Here is a 23,990-nt window from a genome sequence, read left to right on the forward strand (position 1 = left end):
TTTTGTTCTTTGAACATGATTCATATTTTATTCCTTATTACATCTCTTTATTACATATAAATAAAATATTTGAATGAAATAAATGAACCTATAATAATATATTTATTGACAACTTTAAGTCGTGTCTATTATATGATAATGACAGACACTTACATATGATTTTTATAAGTGGTATGTTCACATACCACTTGTCCGTCTATTACATTGCACTCCATCGTATTTTTCTGTTTCTTCTTCTTCCTAAAACTTCCATTACCAGATCCTTTTGGTAGTCTATCAATGCTTGATTGCAGATATTTATGTATTTTACAGGTCCAGCCAACCCTTTTTTCATCCAGGGTTGGGATCACTGGAGATAGTTACTGAACTACTCAGTCTACTTAGCTGGTATTAAATATAAAATGTATTTGCATCAGACTTTCTGATGCACCTACTTGTGATTATGACAAGTAACCTGAAATATATATTTCCTTTCATATTTACAAAGAATCATTTCTCAACCTATGAAGTATAGTTCAATTCAAAAAGGATTTCTTTGGTCTATTCAGTACTAGTTTTTTATAACTGCCCAAAATGAATGAACTCATTTCTTTGAATATGTAGTAATAATCACATTGTCAAATGTGAAATAATTTATTTTATTTCAATTTAAATTGAAATATATATTGTTCATAAAATGATTCTTTCACATTTTCCCCATTTATATTTACAAATATGAACAAAACTTAAGAATATAAGATCAGTTTTTCAGGCCATCAAACCATATAGCTTTTTGAACTTGATTCTGAAGAACTTTTTGAATTCTTTTTAGAGGAAGATTTCGAACTCCTTTCTGAGGTTTGATTTGAGGAATTATTACTTGAATCTGTTTTGGCCACTGTTAAGAACACATCTTCTACAGTTGTCTCAGTAACAATGTAGTCCTCAATTAAACTGCATTCATTTTTGAGATTTTCCATGTCTTCAAATAGTTTACTCATTGTTTTCTTTGAGGACTGCATAGGTTTGACATGGTAATGTAGTAAACCCTACAAATAATATTGGAAAATATTGAATTACTTTAGCCAGTACTAATTGGTAGTTGATCATGATTAAATGATATAAATAACCTTTATAATTTCCATGTTTTTACTACAAAAAATATGGTGTCAACAATTTGGGGATTATATTGTGTAACCGTGCAGTTACAAACTTATTTTAAGTTCATGATCAGACACTGAAGATTCTACAAATGGTGTATTTATAAAGGCTCTTGTGCAAAAAAACCGATAAGAAATCAGAAAAAGGCTATAAAACATACTACAGATGGAATAGAAACTATAAAAATAATAACTGCGAACAATGGATTTAAACATGCTGTAATACAAAATCAGAAAATATCACAAATAAAAAATAAATAAATAAATGAATAATGTAATACCTAAATTATTAACATATTTTTGGTAGTAAAAACAGAAATTATAAAACTTGTTTTCAGAAATGAACTTACAGGATGTTCATCTTTGAGTACTCCATCATATTCATTTTCCAATATACGTTTTACGTAACTTAGAGAATCATTTGAATCCTCATTAGAATTTTCTTGATCTTCCAAATTTTCTTCTTTGGCTTTTGAATTATCGATCACTTGCATAATAAAAGAATCTGGGAAATCTTCTCTAGATGATCTACGTTCTCTTTTTTCAGATTGAATTACTAGGCTATCCATACAATTTTTATGTTGTTTTAAATTCTTCTGCTTCAATTTCAACTTCACTGTAAATCCAGTGTGGTATTTTTCTTTCAATTGTGGAATGGTATCATTGCATTCAAGTTGACCATCTTTCATAATCCCTAACCTAAAAATATTTATTGAATCCTTTATAAATACCATCATTATCATTAATCAGTGTCTATAGAGGATCTCTACCATACAGTTTAACTAAAATTATTATATTAGTGGGAACTATTGAAAATAGATAAGCGATTGTTATTATATGATTACTTCGTTTTCATTAGAAATAAAGTATCCTAAAGAATCAAAAAAGGTATGAATATGAGAAACTATCTAGCATACTGTTACTCAATGTAGAATTACTTGTAAAATAATAAATAAAATAAAACGAAGTAATTTCCACTATGTTATTTAATTGTTAGCAACAATTGTTTCGCCACACTGTGGCTTCATCAGGCTACATTTCTGAACTGATGAACTGATGAAATAAAAAAAAGAATTACTTGTATCGCGAAAATAAATTATTTATTATATTATTACTTGTATCACATTTTGGATTTATATAATTGAATAAAATAATGATGATATTAAATTGATTTGCGTTGGTTAGTGATGGCGAGGCATTCCTTCACCAGAGTGATCTGGAGTTTCTTCCTCCTCTCCACTTGTCATTTTCTGCTGATCCCATTCTCATGAGGTGTTTCCAAAGGCGACAATGCCCCGTAAGGAATCCAGTGAGGAAGTGTAGTATATTCTTGCTGAGATCCAGATTTGTTGGATATCGCAGTGTAAAAGAAACTTTTTGGAAATATCTGACCAAGGAAGATTCTAGCAGAGTGTTTCTCTTTCGGTTTTTTCCTACACCTGAAACTCGTTCTAGTGCTTTTGCCTATACCACAGAAAGGTTCTGGACTAATGAAAGGAGTTTGTGGTTCTTTTCTGGCTAGTGTGTTGACCTCTTTATTTCCTAATTGACTGGAAACCCAGACAAAAAGACCTTGTTATTTTTGCCTATATCGTTGAGTTTTCTTTGGCACTCCAATACCATCCTAGAATTGATGATATGTGAGCTCAGTGCTTTGATTGCAGCCTGACTGTCAAAATGTATATATCACATTTCTGATAATTTCTTACTAGGTTAATTTCCACACATCTTTCTATTGCGAGTATCTCTTAGACAGCGGATTAAAGATAGTGAATATTTGACGCCAATCTTATACTCCAGCACCAGTCCCCGTCGTGATTTTATAACCATCTGTGTACCATTTAATGCTATTCTTGTGTACTCCCTTTCCCAATCTTTTTTTCTACTTAGTTTACTATTTAGTTCTAAGTAATTAGTATCGTAGTGAAGATTTTCTCAATGCTAATCATCTCATCGCTGAGAAGGTTCGCTGATGGTATATAATTTGTCAGGGACGATCAGGTTTTCTAATTCCTAATTTCCTCATTGCCGGTTCTCTTCCTGGATAGTCTTATGATGGTCTCATGGATTACTCTATTGATCACAAAATGAAGGGGTGTAAGGTCTGTAATGATCTCCAATGCCCTAGTTGGCACATTCTCATAGCTCCAGTGATACAAACACAGCCTCTTAACTAGCATTATATGGAGGAACAGAACAACGAGTTCGGAAGTGAAAAGGATGACAAATTTTACAGAATATCCTTATAAAATATTTCAACAAAAAATTTCAGAAGACTGCCAATTTTACTTAGATTTATTAGATAGATAAACTGTTCTTTACTGATATGATAAAATGGCCATCGACCTAAGTACTTCAGCGGATAATATTAAAGTTACAGTATTTTTAAATGTATTTACAATATAAGTAGAAAGAGAAGGGAAGAAAAAAGTTAACAATGACAATATTTAGGAAGTTCTTAGTTTTTGTAGTAAAGTGCATGTTGGGAATTTTCTGCAAGGGTATTCTATTAGATCGTTGAGCATGAGCTCACTTATGGATTTTTATTCTTCTAGCCTATTCATAAATTTCTTGTTCAATATTTAATCGCTCCCTGATGGGTTCAATCCTTGTTTTCTGGTATAGCAAATGATTTGAAGTGTTATTTAGCGGGTTATTTGGGTCCTTAATTTAATTATTGTTCTGAGGTATGTTGTTTCAGCTACCTTCAGGCTTTTTATCACCGACCCTCTACAATTCGCATACATTTCATTGAAGTTGTTCTTCGAAGTAGAAGAGTTGTTCTTACCCATTTTTAAGGTGGGATGGCACTGCACTATACTACTACCCCTTGTGTTATTGACTTCATGGCCTATACTATGAGTATATATGAAGTGTATCCCAATCTCTATATGTTATATCATGTTCTTTCCTTATTTTAGCTTCTACAAACATTGAACACATTATATCGTTCTTTTCTATGAAGTTGTTAATCAGATATTTCTTGGATATGTAGCTGTTGTTGTTGTTAAGGATTTTAACGTTAGAGTTGAACTTGCCAATTTATATTGTTGTCTATGGGTTCGGTTGGTGATGGTTCATTGGGTTCTTTCATATCAAACATGAGTATATAGATCCTATTGCCAGAAAAGACAGCTGATGTATCTATTTTATATTGGGCAATGAATTTTTTTTTCAATTTGTTCAATAGTTCTTCCCGGTTCGTATTTTTGGGTTTATTCAGTTTTCTGGTATATTTGTTTACTATGTCACCATGTATAGTAATCGGTGCATGATTTCTACTGCCTTTTTTGTGAAGATCTTCTACTTCTCTTGACTTCCAGTTGAGAGGTTTTATGTTGACATTTGGTATGCCTTCTATGGGCTTTTTCGGGTGCTTCAGGCACTTGACTTACCAGGCAAGGCGATCTTCAGCTCCACATGCACTACATTTTGGTGGGAGATTTGTTTTGCAATTGGCAGTTCTATGTGTACCCTGACATTTGCTACATTTTAATTGTGGTAAGCAATTTTTGATAGATGATCGAATTGATAACATTTACTGCATGGTACACTTGGGTACACAAGGTGATGTCTGTTTTTAAAGAACATTCCCTCTAGTCTCCCACTAGTTGTAGCTCCATCTGTAATTATTCCTACATATGTTGTGGGTGTGTTGTAAGCTTTGGAGATTATTCTTCTACAGAATCTATGCTTGAGGTCCAATCCATTCAAGTGTTCACTGATGTCTTCATCTTTTATAGATTTTTTAACGCCTTTTATAACTGAATATGTTTTTTTCTTCCGCTTTCTGTTTGTCGGCTTGTTGAATGATGTATTCTCGTCTGATGAATTTTCCGAGTTTTTTTGGGATGATTTTTCAGCCAAATCGGACATTCTTTTCGAAAAAAATGTCTCGAAATCCGACGCGCTATATGAATTTGAGCGCGATATTTTCACCTTTATTCCTTCGTGAAAAGAGTAAAAAAACAACTTTATCAATTTACAAGTGTTGAGCTCTGAGGTGTTGAGCATGAAGACTGTCTCAAGACTAAGATTTATTATTTCTTCATAAAATGCCGAATCTACACTCGAATCGCGCTACATACAGAACCAGGCATCAGAATGTATGAAAAATGTTTACTGGTTAATTTCCAATGTTAGTATTGTTTTTTAAAGACTTTTAGTTTTGATTGAATGAGTTGAAGTAATATCAGATCACTCTGATTAGTTCGAAGGAACGCTAGTATCGATAGTTTTATAATAGAAATATTAGATCAATATTACTGTTTCAAGGGTGGTGTGTACTGTAACCTCGAAGGAAATTGAACTGAAATATCAATTTGCATATTAAACTTATTTTCAATCACTTCAAATTTTGAACTTACTTTGAGCATAATGCTTCACATTCTTGCATACTGTGTGAAGTCAAAAGGAAAGTAAGTTTCTTTTGGACCTGCATCTCTTTAATAATACTCCAAAAAATTCTCCTGCTAACTGGATCAACTCCATTAGTTGGCTCATCCAGAAATATATTTGGAGGATAACCCATGAGAGCTAAAGCTAAACACAATTTTCTCTTATTGCCACCGCTGTAGACGCCACATGGCTTATCCGCAAGACCTTCCAACTCTGAAATTTATAGAATGAAATACAAAGAAAAATCTTATTTAATGAGGAACTTACGCATCATTTTTAAGAAATGGTTAGCGACATAATCCAGGTCTTTGAAATGATATCCTCTAAAGTAGGCAAAAATTTTCAGTAGTTGCCTTGCAGTTAGAGCAAAATTCAAACAGTTGTTTTGGGGGCAATATCCAATCTGTTGAAGGTACTGAAAAATTTCATACTGATATTATAAATAATCTTAGGGTATTTATCATAAATTAAAAAAAAAACAAAGTAAATACATCAACTAGGTAATACTTCTTGGAAAATGGCTTGATTTCAATACAGATTTTGCAAAACAATAGAGTTTATATTTACAGTTTGTGATTCATCCTCTACATTCCCTTCATTTTTGAAAACAGCGGACTTTCCATCGGATTTCACTATTTCCTTTGTTAGCATCCTAAAAGTGGTTGTTTTACCGGCTCCATTTACACCCAACAATCCGTAACATTTACCACGGTCTACTTCAAAGCGTACACCTTTGACAACTTTCTCTCCACCAATATACTTTGTCAAATTATGACTGTACAGAACGTCTTTTTTACCGAGCGATTCTTCACTTGATGTTCTGTTATAGATCAGTTTATTTATTTCTTCTGTAACTATTTTGAAACAATCTGAATTCAGTAGAACATTCACAGTAAAATAAATAAAAAATGGAAATATCATCTTCCATAAATCTTTCCAAATACCCAGTTCTTCATTTTGGAAATAGTCCTTATGGATAAGACATCCAGGAGTAGTGTCCCCTAAAAGGTGTAAGAATATAAAAGATATCGATTTTTTTGAATTGTTCCATAAGACATTGGGATTGTAGGCTGGATGGATCATTACCAGATTTTTATGTTGAAATTTTAATTCTAATATTATAAAACATTATGCCCAAATATTTGGTAAAATTATGAAAATATACACACTGGCAAAATTAGTAGTTCATTTTCTCTTGAACCCTTCGACTGATTTTAGCAATTATTTTTTTAATTTTGAGAGAAATTACAGTACTTCATATTTACCGTTGATGAACCAGGAATTAATATTTTGAATGACAAAGCACTTCAACCATAAGTGTAAAAAAATTCCATGAAAATGGACATTGTATTGATGAATTCAGATATCATACTTCAACCGATGAACTGAAACATTAATGTAATTAATCGAGGAACAACTTCCTTTAAGCCAATGATATGTTCATTATTCGATTGGTTGTATTTTGTATCAATAATATATTATTTCTCATCAAAATTGTCTGAAGTAGTTGATGTACGACTTTATAGATATAATGAACAAATTCTTTTATCTAATGAATATTTAAGAAATTAAGTTGATTATTGTCATTCTTTAAACAATGAACATTTTTTTTCATTGTACTGAAATCACTCAAAATGCTCCGATTTCCCTCAAAATTGAGATACATTTTCTTATGTCAACAATACACTCCACAGGGTATTCTGAATATAACCTTACTTTTCTTTTTGTTCACTCCTATGAAAAGTAACTGACAAAGGCATTTAAACATTTGAAATGATTAAAAAAGAAAGCAATCAAGCTACAATTCAAAATATTAATTGTTCAAATCAGTCAAAGGGTTCAAGAGAAAATTAACTAAAAACTTGGGTGAAATTTTGTCTGTTCCTCTAATTTTACCAGTGTGTATAATTATTTTGTAGCACCAACATTTTATTGTCATCAAATTTTCGATTTCGAAAATTACTTACCAAAACAACAAGGGTTTTCATGAAATCGACAGATAGCTCTTCTTTTCTGTGAAGACATTGTATACCAATTATAATTCTGCACTGTTTTCCTGGCAAACTTGATCGAGACATATGATACTCCATAGTGTGGAAACAGCGTCAAAAAAATAATGTGTAATACATAACCTATATCTGTATAGTAATCATCCATGGACTGTTCTAAGGCATTAACAATAATGGTTAGTATTACCCCAGAGAGTAACGATATTATAAGAAGAACTGCATAACCACTGGACGCTGTCTTGAATCTGGTGAAGAGATAGGCAAATGGTATTGACGCTAATCCATAGAACACCATAATAACAGATAAAGGACCTAAAAATTTGATTTTATTAAAAATAAGTTATTTTTTTATTGATGATTTTTTATGAAAATGAGCTAAAGAATCTTATTGATGGTAAAAAGAGACTGAACTGAAATCAAGTTATGATATGAATGTTATGTCATTTTACACAGATATCCAATTACTATAAAAAAACTAAAGTGTTTTGTATTTATATGATGAATTTTGGATTCCCTTTAAACCATTGTTTGAAGTTGAAGATTCATTCCCAGCATTAAACTAGTCACCTCATCTATAACCAAACAGCAATGATCTATTTGAAAAAAAAATACTTTCAACATAACAAATTTATTATCTGATCGAAGAATTAAAACTTTGTACAGATTCATGGAGAGAAAATTGTTGGATATTGCTTCACAATAACGAATTTCTCATCAGAAACTTCAAAGAATCATATTGAACATCCCCCTTCCAATATAGACTTTAAATTACTTTGGGGTAGCCATTTTCAGTCGATAGCTGAATCTGCATTTATGTTTAACACCTCTGATTTTTCAAATTCAAAATAAAATATTTTTGTATTTTCCATTACTCCGCCGGATTCTGATTATATCTAATTCCATATACATATCTAACTTCATCGATTTTCGAGATATCAAATCTAAGGCAGGAAGACCAAACACATAAGTCAAAAACTGTAACTATACTCGCTTTGTTTGGTATGTTCCTATAAAATTAATATAAGCCAAGTTATGCTGTAGTGTGCTGATTAATTGAAGTAAAGGGACATAAAATATGGCGACTTATGTGCTTTTGTCAACAAACGAGTTATAAAAAATAATAAACTATTATACATGGATGTAGTGTCACATGACTTTTCAGAATAATGAATCGAGAAAAGAACCTATACGTTTCTTAGATACGACCACAGGTACGACTTGTCAAGAGATGTTCTATTTGAAATATCAGAGGTGATACTCGTCTTGTGAAAAGTTGCAACATCTCATCTTCAAATTTAAGACCTAAAGTGTAATAAATATCATTCCTCCTTTTTCTAAATGTTGGCATAAGTGTATTGTAGGGTTCTATTGTGATGATGACACACTAAATTTAGATGAATAATATAAATTTTATATTTCATTGATTCATTACATTTTTTACTGCAGGGTATGTTGAATTTGCACATTTTATAGTGTTTATGTTTCTTATCAATAATTCAAATCAGTTCAGTTTGTCTCAATATTGTTCAATACCCAACACCTGTGTCACTTAATAAATTCATAAATTTAAGACATCTAACTTTATAGAAATAACTGTATCTTATAAATGCGCTATTGTTTTCTTGATGGAGAAAATTTGAGTGTATCTTTCTATTTTATAACAAATTGCAGGATTAGATAAATTCACTTACCCATAGCATCCATGAAATCTTTCCATTCAAAAATGGTTGCAAATGCCCAAGTTATGGAAACTATTGAAACACTAGAGGCGATGAACAATGCAAAATCAAATAAGAAATTACTAAGCCAGTACTTGAAGGAAGAAGCCCCACACATAATTTGTAGTTGAATAAATCCTGTTGATAATTCCATTTGAGGAAAAACTATGAAACATGCCATTAGGAAGGCTAAACCTGAAAAAATAATGAATCTCTTATAGGAACAATAATTTATTGAAATATATTTTCACTTGGGTAAAACAGTTGCCTTGACATAATTGGAAATGTTATTATTGCTTTACTTTAAGATATATTATTATAATAACTGTTTTTTATTGATAGAGTCTAAAGGCCATCAACTGAAGACCTTCAACCTGCTCCAAATTTAAACATTCAATTTTTTTTTATGAAATATCTAATTATATTTCGAAAAAACCATATAATTTATAATTTCCATATTAATATACTATTATGATGAAAGTACTTGAAGCTGATATTATAATTTTATATTTACCTAAAGGAAACAATATAAGCCACAGCAATCCAACTTGCACTTCTGATTCCTCAGCGGGTTCAATTTTCTTCTCTTTGTTAAAAGGTTCATTAGAAGTCCTTATTGAATATTCATCACCAAGTGCAGCTTTAGCTATTGAATTCATCACAAGATTCAAACTAATAGGGGGACCATGAATTGCAAAGTGAGAATACATTGCGTTAATTCTTATAATGTCATTGGAAACATTGAATTCAGCCGCTGCTACCATGTGATTCTTATAAAATAGAAGGTTCTGGATGCCTCTTTTCAAGATACCTGCAAATACACAAACCATTAATTATGACTATTGGATTTTTAATTTGAATTGAATTGGTTTGTAATAATTACCATCAGATGTGCTATTTGCCTGAATGGCATAACTCTTCTGAGATTCCGTCTCTCTTTGATAAAAGTTTTTTATTTTTTCAACAGTTGGAAGAAGAAGTGGATTGAAATCAAGCTCAGACTTAACTGAATAATATACCTCAGTTCTTCCATATAACTCAAGATCCATGTGGATATTCAGTTTATCTTCTTTGGAATAATCATTAGATGTTTGCCCCAGATATATCGTCAATATAGTGAGAATTAGAGTGAAAATAATCTGTAACATTTCCATTTAATCAATTATTCAGTATAGATTTGTAGGCTGAAAAAATGTTTTAAAACATGAGGAATTCGTTGAATTGTTTTTTACTCAATAATATTGTTTTCATAATTTTTTTTCATCCCATGCTAAGGAAGATATCATGGGTTCAAATAAATGATTAAATTATGTTGAATTATTCTTGCTGTTGATGGAACTTGTTGGATGTTCGTTAATTCTTTTTTGAAAAGTTCTTCCTGTTTTTTCAATGTAAACACCTATTGCAAAAAAGTTTCTTTCTAAAAATAATTAATGAAATTAAACATCTGACCAGGCTCATCAACTTCAAAAAGAATACAACATATTTCACACATTTATTAGAATCAGGGCTTGTTTTCTATTTGCTATTTTATAACAAATATGGAAATAACATTTTTTGACGAGAGTTCCAATTTGGAATTTATACACATTCTATGAGAAAGGATACAAAAGATCTTCGGATCGAAAAATGCAAGAAACCAAAATGGTAATATACATTAGTGACAGGATGTAAAAACATGGAATATGAAATATTCTTGGACCTGGTGGAGCATTCAGTTGTCAGAGAAGCCGAGGTAAAACGACCAGTAATAACTTATGAGCAGCCGAACTGAAATGTCGACACCAAAGAAGTCACACAATAATTTAGCATACGATATTTCCCAAGTACAATATAAGACCATCTCGGAAAACACATTAATATCGAGCAAAATTGATAATCCGCCACACTGTTCTCATCTTGTTTTTACCAACATGAATATCACCATTACATAATATGTCCCGTCGATAAGACAGAATAATATTGTCCAACTCAAACCTTATCAAATCTCGTTTATTACGTGTTTGTAAATAAGGAAGATTAGACGTCAGACAAGTTGCGTGTTCGAGCTCCAGAATTTTCTCTCCCACATTTTTAGGGAACCATGCGAATTCATTTGCAGGACAACATCTAAATTTTCTCAATTGTCTAGGAAAAGTAACATTGAATCGTCGTAAGTCGAAAGTATTTCCATATTCGACTGTTCGGTGTTGTCAGTTCGTCATGAGATTCCTACGAAGAAGGAAACCAAACTGCAAATCCGCCATCGGATAACTTACGACATGGGTATGGTCCGTATATCACTTTGGTTACTATGGTTAGTAAGTTGGTGGTCCGTATATGTCAAATTCCTCAAAAACCGGTGACTATTTCCTCAAACTTCGGTGGGTTATCTGTTACCAGAGCAACCATACTTTTATTCTGGTTAGGTTCAGTAATCACGCCCACTCCGGTTGGCAGTTGTCATTTTAATTTTCAGATTATTGTTTATGAATATTTTCCATGACATCTAACACTCAAAAACTTTATTATTTTAATTATGAAACAATTACCCTTCAGAACCATTAAGAACTATTAGTTATTTACAAATTAAACCATTTGTAACCTCCAAAATTCTGTCAATAAATTAGTCGACCATTGACAAGTGTCAAGCGGTCCGTAAATACGAAGCAGTTTAGCTAACACATTGAAAACCACTTGTAACCGCTCTCAAATTCTCGGCGATATACGGACCATACCCTATATCTTCTTGAACGTGTGTTGATGGAGTAGCTCTGTTTTGTCCTTGAATGTTACCACATGGTGGTTCGAAAAACTAGCATCATAATTTGAAATATGAACGATTTGCGGTTCATCAATTCCGCAGTTGATTTCATTATTTGATTTTTCGATTCTACATCATCTGATGTATAAATCTATTTTGTGGAGTAATTTTTTCTATGGATTCGCAAATTTTGAAATGTACGCCATAAAGATGAACAGAATGCTGAATAACATAGAAAAAAGGTACTCACTGGAATGATGTAAGACAACGGCTTTTCATATAGGAAATAAACTCGTTTGAGTAATAATGGTAAAAATGTACTAGGTTCGAAAATTGGCAATTCCAGATCTGCAAAGTTAAGAAAATTAATTCTCATATAACATTCTGAATAACATCATTACTATTTACCATCTTTTACGAATTCGTCACTATTTAAAGAAGGGTCTATTTCTTTTCTTGAGCTGAAAGTTGAATGAATACATAGTCAGAAAACATGTCAAGATTAATATGACAATAAATTACCTGAGGAAAACATCTTCAAGTGTTGTTATATTTATTGAAATATTATTGATTTTGAATTCTTTTTTTCTCATCTCTAAAACGCTCAAAAGTTTCGAAAAATTATATTTTTCCTCAATAGGTAATATATATACCACATTGTTTCCATGCTGTTCTTTCAGTTTAGCTTTTGGAATAATATCATGAATAGTACTGCTTATTTCTTCCAAATTTTCTGTGTTTAGTAGCATTAAGGACAAATGATATCCAGTTTCTGAAAACGAAGTCTGTCTAGAGTTTGGTCTGACTAGAAAATTAATTTCAATGCCTTACTGAATTTATCTTTCAATTCCATAGGTGTTCCAAAACATTGTTTCTCTCCATTAGCCATAATTGCAATATAGTCTGCCAAGGCATCAGCTTCATCCATGTAATGTGTCGAAATCAGAATAGTTTTTGCACCTCTCCACTGCAATAAAAGATTCCAAACATCTCTTTGAGATTCAGGGTCCATACCAGCAGTTGGTTCGTCCAAAACAAGAACCTATAAGGAGAAACATTATGTTTTTGGTGTTTTTATAAATTCAAGAGAAATCATAGAAATTACCATAATAAAAGTATTTTTTCTACATTCATGCAAAAAGCAAAACTTTATTGAACTATATTTAGTGGAAAAAGAAGTTCTTTATTGCACTCATCTGTCATTCTACTTCAACGTGCTGTCATTATGACAAACAAATATTTCAGCCTGAAGGAAGTACAGTTACCAAGTACTAGTACGTTTACAGCAGTAACAAATCAAGAAGTGGATTTAAAAAGTACTTCACTACGAAATATTCATATTGAAAATTGCACCAATTGTTCATTCACTTTCAACATTGAGGGTAAAAATAAAGTTTGAGTTAAATTGTTTGTAACGTATTAGTTCCTGTTTCAATGCAAATCGATATTAATAATAAAGTATTCAAGTTGCGCTTTTCATTTTCCTACACCTAGTGCCGCACCTCAATAAATCATTTTTTGCTTTTTGCATGAACGTAGAAAAAATGTCGTATGCAACTCGTGCAAAAATTGTTTATTGCACTCGACGTATTGTCCAACTGTGACAATTTCACGTCGAGTGCAATAAACATTCACTTTTTGTACTTGTTGCATAAATAACTATTAATTGAGTTCGAATAATAACAACGGCTTTCACGAAATTACATTTGTGGCGATCGCCATGTTCAAATAATGTATATTGTGTCCAATTTCAGTTCCCTATACCTAAATGCCATCGTCGAAGTAGCAACATTTCAGTAAATCTTAGTATGTGATTAGCTCTTGTTTGGAAACTACTTGTTCGGTATATAATTTTACATGCTTATGTAAGCGGTGAGAATTCATCAAATGGGAGATTTGAAAAGTGAAGATACGCATGGATTGGTTCCTAGGAATGGCTTGGGACACTACCATTCTTGTGAATATCTACTTACCCGACTCTGACCTATAACTGCCATTGCTAAACATAACTTTCTCTTCATGCCTCCAGATAAACAGGATACCATTAAATCTCTTTTCTTCTCCAGTTTTAGAACCTGTAAAAGATCATTTGCTTCCTTTTTCACATCTTCCATTGAGTTCCCTTTCAACTGAAATATAATTGTTAGTGTTTGAGTGAATTTTTCCATGAAATGGCGATGTAAACTTACTCCTCCAATCAATATGAGATGTTCATATACAGTCAAATCATTAAATAAAAGGTTATGTTGTGGACATAATCCCATTAATTTTCTCACTTGTTCCTCTTCTGTTTTCATATCATGATCATAAACTTTTATTTTGCCTTTTTTGTAGTTAATCATACCTAGAATCCATACAAACATAAATTATTGATTAGGCACTCCAAGGTAGCAAACTTTCATAATTTCAATAAAATATAAATAGCAGAACATATTATTGATAAAAAATATAATAGTTTTATCTATTATTCATGCACAAAACTCAAAAGAAAAAATTATTATAACCCTTCAAACATTTACTACTACTACTTGAAAAAAAACATACCTGTAATCATAGACATAGTTGTTGTTTTTCCAGCTCCATTGTGACCAAGGAGGACAGTTATTTGATTTTTTTTTATATTCATTGACAAATTATTTACAGCTACTGTGGTACCAAATGTTTTCCTTAAGTGTTTGATTTCTATTCCAACATCACTAGCAGAATCTGAACCTTCTAATGGTTCTGTAGCTTCCCCATTGTTGACTTTATTATTAGTTAACAACTGAAATATACAATATAATTTGCATAAAAATATTGTGAAAAGTTCCAAACTCTCAAAAAAATTTATGATTTTTTTTAAATAACGAAGAGTAAATAATATTTTATAGCATTCCAAGAATATTTTGTCTATCAAAAACAAAAACCTATTCTTTACTATTCTCTACATACTCACTAAGGGTTGTAAGACAAAAGAGTCTTTGGCGAATATATTACGTTTTCTGAGTACTGAATATTTCCGTTTATTCTGAAAAATCAATGATTCTTCCATTTACCTTATGAATTAAATGTAAGATGTTATATGGGAGATGAAAAGATCAGTCAGCAATCATTCCAAATGAATGAAGGAATATGAACCAAATATTCAGAATTCTTTAGACTATAAAATAATTATATAATTCAAATATCTACATTTTTTAAAAGAAACCAAAGCGTTAATGAACTAAATAAACTACACTGAAAAGATGAAGTTTGATATTTATCTTGTGTTTTTGAGCTCCTAAATTGGAGGTACAAAAGAAAATGACAAATTCCTCAGATCATTTTATATCAGATCATTTTAAGAAAAAATGTCCCATAAACATGGGCACAGAAACGCTTTTTTTTGAGATGCAGCTTATTAGTTTGATTGTTTCAAGTTTTTTCTCATAGCACATACCTTCACAAGATATTCAACATAAATTTGGCATAGATATTCCAATTCAATTTTTCATCATGTGATATGCTAATTTTGAATGCAAATCTACAGTTAGTTTCCTTTGAAACTTTGGTTCGGTACTACATTTTTTGGTTTTTAGTTTTGTCGTATCTGCTACCGATTTTGAGAAAAAAATTTCAAAAAATTCGCTAGTAATCCTGAGGAAAATCCAAAATCACACAAAAAAAGTAGGAATACAGGAAACACCAGTATCTCGACAACAAAGTGTTTAAAGGCCAATGTTTATAGAACTTTATTTTTTCTTAATATTATCCAAGGATAATCATTTCCCTTTTTACCTCCAATTTAGGAACAACCTGTATAATTTTGTTTTTCATAAGGAAAAGCTCGTTAAAAAAAAAACGATTTATTGGGAATTTTATAATAGTCACATTGTCTAGCTATAATGAAATAAAAATCTCTATTGAGAAATAAGTATTAAAAATCTATAATTCAAATCAGCGTCTCACTGGACATTAGATGTATTTATAATATTTCTTATCTAAAAAGGGTATTTGCAGGTGTATTTCCGCATTATCATAAAAAAAGTAATAAACTTATATTTGTTCTTTATACAAGATAACAATAAATACATTGTTTGAGAAAATGGGGTTCTGACTGCATAATTATATAAGTGATATTACCATAGCCAAAACAAAGGTAAAAAAAATGTTAGTTCATTATTGTTGTTTCACCAAACGAACTTTTGTAATTTAATGAAAAACTCACCCCTCCTAAATATTCCAGAGGAAAACTCCAAGATCTAGGTATTCCATAAGGACCAGGGAAGACATTGCTAACATACAATGTTATTAGCATATAAACAATAATGTCGACAATAAACATTACCCAAACAGTGCCCATTGTAATTTCATCAGATGTCTCACTACCAGGTTCGAATAGGTTCCACCAATTTATTCCAATTTCTAAAAATATTATGCAGCATATTGAGAATGGATGATGATATCCATATAAATATAGTGACATCTTTTCGCAACTTTATTATTTGATCTACAATTGGATACATTTTTCACAAATATGTATCAAATAATATTATTCTGAATATGATTCATTCAGCTAGAAAAATGAACCCTAAATTAATCTTTTCAAAACTTAAGCTTTTAACATAATCAGGATTGATTTGTTGAAACTGAATAAAGGTCACTGAGAGTGATCTCAAACGTGAATTATCGGAGAATATTCGTATACAATGTGGCATACGTCAGGACTGTATTCTGTCCCAGTTACTGTTTAATATTTACCCGAAGAGATATTCAATACTGCGCTGCTTGACGTTTAGATGGGTATCAATGTGAACGAAAAAAAAAATCATATTAGATACGCAGATAATCCTTCAGATCTACAAAAACTTCGTGTTGAAGCCATCAATATGTGGTTCTATAGAAAAATGCTTCGAATCAGAAAACATAACTAATGAGAAGAAGTTAATATTGATGAACAAGAACTTGGAAACTGTAGTATTTGAGCCACACCATGCGGAATGCGTCAAGATATGGCCTACTCCAGCTGATACTCAAAGTCAAGAAAAAAAAGGGTTCGTACAGGAGGATTTCATGGCTTAGAAATTCAAGAGTTTGGTTGTCAACAACGACAGTTGAGCTTTTCCGGGGAGTGGTGAATAAGGTCACTATAGCCAGAACGATCTCTAATATCAGATAATGAATTGGCACCATTATTCAACCAGTGCAAATTGATATACAAAATAAATAATAATCTTGTCAAAAATGATTTACTGCTGGAGAAATCTGTTGAGTTGTATCAATATAATACCAGAAATAGGGAAAAATTTTAGAAAGTAAATTCTGAACTGAGCAGAAGATCTCCTGTTTATTCAAGTATCCTAACTATATCTTTGAGAAAGTGGGACACTTATTTAAAATTTGTTAATAAATGTACTAAATCTTATATTCTACGGGAACAACTTAGTTGATTTGTAGATTTAATGTAAAAATAAATGAAAATAATACAAATAAAGAAGAAGAGAGTGATCTCTAATATCTAATATGTAATAAATAAATAATTAAAAGTAGAAAATTCAACAATTTACTATATCCAAGTATTATGTGTGCATATAGAATAAATTATTCAAAGTATATATTTTTGAAAACTTATATCAATACTAGATATGAAAGATATTTACTTGTATTCCCTAGTACTAATAATACTACTAATAAGTGATTAACTTACCTCTGGCTTCATATATAGTCATAGTTTTGTAACCATAACTAAGGCACATGTTTGGGAAAAGGGCTAGTAATAGTTTTATTAGTTTGAATATTTGGACATTCGTCACCAAATTTTCTGGAACAATGTAACTTAATATCCAGAAAACAATGCCAACCACAACTCCAAAGAATGCTGAAAATTATTATGATGAAATCTAGTGAATTTCAGTTTACACACGTTTCTCATTAAATTTTTCGATATTTCAAACTACTAATTTTAAAAAAGTTATCTAAAAAATGTATTCATGCACGAAATCGAAAAACTATTTGTGAAAACACTTGTATAGGAAAACTTTTTAAATGTTCGATGTTCAAGAATATACCCAACATTTTGGTGAAAACAAACGAAATTGTTGAGATTTTGCATGCATTTTGCATGTATTCCTGCTGAATTTTGTGTTGGCAGAACCAAGTACAATTCAAGCAGAATATCCAAAACAAATAAGTTGTATAGATATATTATATTCATTCTTCATTTCGTTTAATCAATCCTGCCCCTGTGCTCTTCTAATTTTTTTTTCAATATTTTGTCAGTTTAGTAATTACTTGTAGTTATTTTTCACTCGTTCATAGTGTAGAGGTAGATATTTTACAATCCTTTAAGTATAGTTTATTTCTTTCCACATTTTTTCCTTGTATGCTTCTTTATTTTTAGTTGTTTTAGATCATGTTCAGAAAATATAATAAATATGAGTAGTAATTCTAAATGAACTGCATGAAGTAAAATTTTTCTTCTGTTAATCCATCCTTAGCTTTGATAACAGCCAGGTCGCCATATATGCATGTTATAATTTATATTAATAATTGAATATTTAAGATCATTTGCATGACTGTGTGCAAGCAATTGATTGTAAAGCTTGAATAAACTTACTTACATTCAAAATATTTACAAATCATTGTGACTGAGTTAAAATGAATATTAAAAAAAAATTATGATTACCCATTATGATTTCATAATTGAAAAAAAAACATACTTAATTTTAATTGAAATCATAATTAATATTTAACGTGAAGGTACTTACGTCTATTAAATAAAGATGATATTGCAAAGCAAAATGCAATTGACGAAACCAAATAAAGAAAAAGAAATATGAAGAAAACTGCAGTGTTGCAGTATTCAATTGAAGGTGTGTCAACTCCCCACATAGGTACTTTCATCAGGATAACAATCAATATAACAGACACAAAATTTGGAAGAAAAGCATGAAGGAACCATCCAAACCACAGCATCCAAGATTTCAGGCCAACCATTTTCATCAATTCCTGAAACGATTAAAATAAAAGTTTCTTATGACGGGATGAATAGGCAACAAGATTAAAACAGGTGATATTCTTGGAGTTGCAGATAAAATTTTATTTCTTTTCTTTACTCATCAAATTAATCAAACTTCAATATGAATTTATTGTTTTAAATGAATATAAGCAATAAGAATAAATTTATAACTTTTTTTTGTTCAGCAGTAGCAATCTTTGCTGAACTTAGGCCATGAGGGCTATTTTCCCTATGCATGAGTTTAGAGAGACTCAATTTGCAGGGAAGCTGGGAGCCTACAAGGAGAGGTCCCTCTCACCATAGGTGTTGGGTATCCTAGTAGTCCAGACGCTACGTCAAAAAATCCAGTTTTGACCTAGCGAATTTTGTGTTAACTTGAGCAGTTAAAATCAGGATCATCTATTTATCATTTATCTGCTGACCTGAACTCAGTTTTCTTTTTTCTATCTTTGAATATTTTATTTTTCACAAATAGTCGGTCCAAATTGACATCACCAGATGGCATTACATGATGAGATAAGATTGTACATATTCATTTTGGTATCCAATAAGTTTCAGAAAAATTTCCGGCCCACTATCACACCGAGATATCGAAATTCTAAGTAGAGTAAGACCAACCCTGTCTAAAACTGCTGACTTTATTGTTGGAGCTCCCAAGTGTTGTGATGATGTTTTTTACTGCGGCAGGTCCTCTCTATATCTCTTCTTTCAAGTAATTGATCATGCTAGTAGAGGTTTACTTAGTCTAGTGAAAAATGGAACAAAATATTTATCTGGTCCTTCAGTTTTTTGTGGTATTTGTTGGTTGTTTCTCTGAATATTTCCCTCCTGTCAGAAATTCTATGTATATGGAGAACAATTATCGAAAATTACAGCGATAATTGCATTGTAGGAAGCGAAACTGCACTGCGATAATTGTTCTGTTCATAGATGCATAGTTTCTATGCATCTTACACAGTTCGAATCTATGGCAATTCCATTCTAAATCCGTTTGACAAGTTATGTACCAGTTTATTTGGGAAATATTCCCCCGAATTACACTCGTGCATCAAAATGACTGGATAATTTCGCATTCCAGCGTGTTTCCTTTGAAAAACTGCATTCGGTCATTTTCATTTTTGGAGAAAGAGCCCTCCACCTTCGGTGTCGGGCTCTTTCTCCAAAAATGAAAATGAACTCATGCAGTTTTTATGACAACACGCTGTCATGCAAAATTATCGGTAATTTTGATGCACTTGTGCAATTACTTTCGATAATGGCCCTCACATAAATATCTCCAAGTTTTCATGATTCAAAGATAAAAGGGTACATATTTTATTATACTCAGTCTATTAGAAATTTATATTATATAATAAAAAAAATATAAAAATAAATAAATATTTTCTAGGTGACAGGCTGAAAATAATTGGCAGATACTAGGTACCTACCACAATTCAGATATTTAACTGGATTTCAAATAAAAATTGATTCCGTTGTTTTGAACATCTCTATCGAGGAATTATATATAATGTGATCACAAAAATATATTTGTGACCTTTGAGCCCAGATATTCAGGGCACCACTTTCTCATTAGGTAAGACATAATGAGGAAAATACCTTCAAATTTAGAGAATATCTGAAAGCTGCGAATTGGATCTTATTGTATTTGGAGGATGCTGAAAAACAATTCAATAATTTTCATGACAGACTTACCCAGTCATTCTGTTCCTGATTTCCTGAAACAAAGAAAAACATATAAGACCATGAACAGAATTAGATCTCTAAAAAATAAAGTAGATGTAATTCATACAATTGTCAAAGTAAAAAAGTAACTTTAGAAATTATTGAAAGAGCTATTGAAAAAATGTATTACAGAATTCAATAAATAAAGAAATTAAAGAATAACAAATGAAGAAGTTGATACAGTAAAAGCTTTTCTTTAGAAGAGAAGGAATACTTACCATTCCTTCAGTTTTCATACTTATCTGTGATTGACTTTTGTTCACCGGCAGCAGAACAAATTTAACAGAAACCAAGACAGAAACCCTGCTTATCACGACTATAATACATGTGAAAAAGACAAATTTTCCCTTCCCCTAATTAAGAAAGGTCATTATGTACCGAACTAGAGGTTTCTTCCAGATAAATTTTTTGTAGACATAGATGGTGATTGGAAATTCTCCAAATTTTTGAAAACACCTTATATCGCAAAAATGAGAGTCCTGAGATGACGTTAAATATAATGTCTCAACTTACACAGACTTTATTCACCTGAGGAACTCACTTGTCACCAGACACTGTATATATGTCCACATATTTATCTGTTTCAGATACAGGTATTTGGATGTGATTTAGGTGTACTAGGGACAATGGCCCCATCGTAGTGTTAAGTCTACTTGACAGATTTGTTTTCGCTCATCTTAATTCTTCACATATTTATGCATTAAATATTCAATCTGATTCGGGTAACTGTGTAACTAGTCTTTCCCCTGCCCAAATTGAGAAAGCTTAGCAGGGACAAACTACATCTACCTAAAACCATAGTATAAGGAAAGGATAGTAAGCCAGTGTAGTGCTTTTTTCAATTTTGTTGATGTTGAGCGCCATCTAGTTGTACTCACGTTTTACTCGAATTTTACTGTCGAAAATTGGTCCGTAAAGTAGAGCCCTCTGAAAAAACCGGTGTTATTTTGAAGAACTAAAATATTTGAAATAGGGTGGTCAGAAGATTTCTATATTTTGATATTTTTTCTGCTCTGTAATAAGCATTTACGCCAGTGGCGTGTATTTGTGATAACTTAATAATAACATCAAAATTGTTGGCAATGTCATGCGACCCCTTTTCAACCACGCCACTGAATGAATTATCGTATTATTTCTGCGCCATCTATAGCTCATGATTCAGGGCTATCTATTATCGAGTTACTTCCGCAAATCCAAATCCAACTACAGTAGCGATCCCTGGTGACTATTTCCTTGCCGTCAAACGGCGGTTGGCTTACTATCCTTTCCTTATACTATGCTAAAACGCTAAAACTTTACAATAAACTCTCTGATTTACTGAAGCAGTTAGTGCTGGGAGCGTTCAGCAAGGAAGTCAAGAGGATTTTACTACAGAGAACATTCATTCGTATAATGTAAATGAATTGTCTGGTAGGGAGTGCAATAGCTGCCACCTCATTTCTCTTTTAGCTCATTCATTTCTGGAATGATATGAGTTTGATTTCTTTACTTGATTACTTGGTTTGCTTTTTTAATTGCTTGCATAATCAGGTTGTTAAATAAACATAAATTTTACTGTTTATAACATTTATGAAGAGAGTTTATCATTGCTTTTATAAGGATTCATTGCTATCCCATATAGTTCAAATATTTAATTTTAATCAATAATGATTTCACTCATTGTTTATGCAAGAAGAAATCTTAAAATTTCATATCAAAACAAAATAGAGACTTCAGTGAAGAAATATATACTACAAAATGAAGATGAACTGAGAATATTCTATTCTTTCTATCAAATATTACTTATTGTAAAATGTACATACCCTAGTTCCAGTTGACTTTTCTTCAATAATTCTCATTATTAATGCTGGACACAAAAATATAAAGCTGAATATTGTGATATGAGATAAAAAAGGCATAAAAATATGTGTAAGGCCAGCATCATTTTTATGTGGAGGAAAAGGAAATTCCTGCATTGTTAAATATACTGGAACTTTAGTTTTATTCATCATTTCAATATAGGCCAGGTCTAGGGTGGTTTGTATTGTTATGAATCCACTTTGGAAATAACTATTTAGATCTATAAGAAAATACATATAAAATTTCTCATTTTTAGTTTGTTTTTATTATTTCTTACCATAATCAGAGTATTGAGGATCAGAAAAATACAATTCACTAGTTTCTCCCCTAATATATTCGTTATAAAATCGAATATCATAATCTAGTTTTTTAACATCATTGGAATTGAAAATGATAGCTACTAGTGATTGATTTACTTTGGAAAATTCCTTCAATAGATGTTCTTTGGATGAGAAATTGAATATTTCTATAAGAAGAAAAATGAATATCAATTGGTAAGGTATCATTGAAAAAGATAAAATGATTAGAAATGAAATAAATTAAATACCATTTGAATGCACCTGTAATTTTTCTTGTAATCTCTTTATCAGTTCATCTGTGAAATTGTTTGAAGGTGCATAAAAAAATAACGTACTAGAGATATCTATGACTGTGTATTGTATTTCACCCCTTTCGCTTAAGTGAATAGGTTGTGAATATGTTGGTTCAGTTATTTCTTGTTTTGCTATACCACTTATCTTTGATCGGCTATAAGACACTAGAATGAACAGAAGAACAGGCAATAATATCTCGAAGAGAGTTAAAACCCAATGCCTTTTTCTAATAAGAGAGTTTTTCCATAACACTAGTCGAAGTTGTTTTAAATGGGCCATCTGAAATAAAGATACCAATCAGAACATTCCTACTTGAAAGAGGAAGTTGAGGTAAATAATGAGGAAAAATTCTGAAATACCTTGTTTCTACTTTGAATATTATTCGATTTTTAACTGTTTAATAGAGTAAAGCCATGTAGCACTTGATGATGAACCGACTATATACCTAAAAACTATTTAAGACTCATAATTCCCAAGTTCCACTTGTTATAATCATCATTATTTTATAAAAACATCAATCAGTTAGCAAGTTTCAACTTTCTATTGTTTGCATATTGTGACACTTCATTTCGGAATTTACTACGCGTCGTTGGTACGTCAAAGATTACGGTTTTACCGACATTGATCTAATTATTGTTGATTATTTTGAGTTTATGTGGTAGATATTTTTGAAATACTATATTGTCTAATGCAGTAAGTTGTTTTTATAAATATATCAAATATTTTTATTATGTTGATGTTCCAGTTATATAAAGAAAATTGTTACATATTACTATCTGGCCCATTAGCTCAGTTGGTTAGAGCGTCGTGCTAATAACGCGAAGGTCGCGGGTTCGATCCCCCCATGGGCCAA

General features: G+C 31.3%; 2 protein-coding genes and 1 non-coding gene across 7 annotated transcripts in view; 2 read left to right on the plus strand and 1 right to left on the minus strand.

The window, feature by feature from the left end:
• On the minus strand, window positions 1-23,713 carry LOC123671251 (ATP-binding cassette sub-family A member 2-like). Of its 2 annotated transcripts, XM_045604992.1 has the most exons (23): window positions 23,497-23,713; window positions 23,092-23,416; window positions 22,822-23,010; window positions 22,508-22,764; window positions 18,733-18,973; window positions 17,673-17,843; window positions 16,194-16,390; window positions 14,552-14,771; window positions 14,197-14,351; window positions 13,981-14,136; window positions 12,839-13,049; window positions 12,530-12,779; window positions 12,416-12,468; window positions 12,258-12,355; window positions 10,148-10,403; window positions 9,779-10,075; window positions 9,238-9,459; window positions 7,505-7,858; window positions 6,105-6,538; window positions 5,805-5,952; window positions 5,507-5,750; window positions 1,490-1,838; window positions 1-1,028 (listed from the first exon to the last, which is right to left on the minus strand). In XM_045604992.1, exons 2-23 carry the CDS (start codon window positions 23,414-23,416, stop codon window positions 756-758), a joined length of 5,100 nt encoding a protein of 1,699 aa, XP_045460948.1. In that variant the 5' UTR covers window positions 23,497-23,713; the 3' UTR covers window positions 1-755. The 2 variants fall into 2 exon arrangements, with proteins under 2 accessions (XP_045460948.1, XP_045460947.1); XM_045604991.1 differs by having other exon boundaries at window positions 13,981-14,351; window positions 23,497-23,693.
• LOC123671252 (peroxisomal leader peptide-processing protease) overlaps window positions 23,330-23,990 on the plus strand; it is a 14,926-nt gene continuing 14,265 nt past the window's right edge. For 2 of the 4 annotated variants that reach the window (XM_045604993.1, XM_045604997.1), the window contains exon 1: window positions 23,694-23,830. In XM_045604993.1, coding sequence (XP_045460949.1) covers window positions 23,826-23,830 — 5 coding nt within the window. In that variant the 5' untranslated portion in view covers window positions 23,694-23,825. Of the gene's footprint in view, window positions 23,468-23,693; window positions 23,831-23,990 lie in introns of those variants that run through there. The other 2 variants (XM_045604996.1, XM_045604995.1) reach the window with 2 other exon arrangements.
• On the plus strand, window positions 23,916-23,989 carry Trnai-aau. The gene has a single exon. It is a non-coding gene; the product is annotated as a tRNA-Ile (tRNA).

The sequence above is a fragment of the Harmonia axyridis genome, chromosome 1, assembly GCF_914767665.1.
Source record: "Harmonia axyridis chromosome 1, icHarAxyr1.1, whole genome shotgun sequence".
NCBI lineage: Eukaryota > Metazoa > Arthropoda > Insecta > Coleoptera > Coccinellidae > Harmonia > Harmonia axyridis.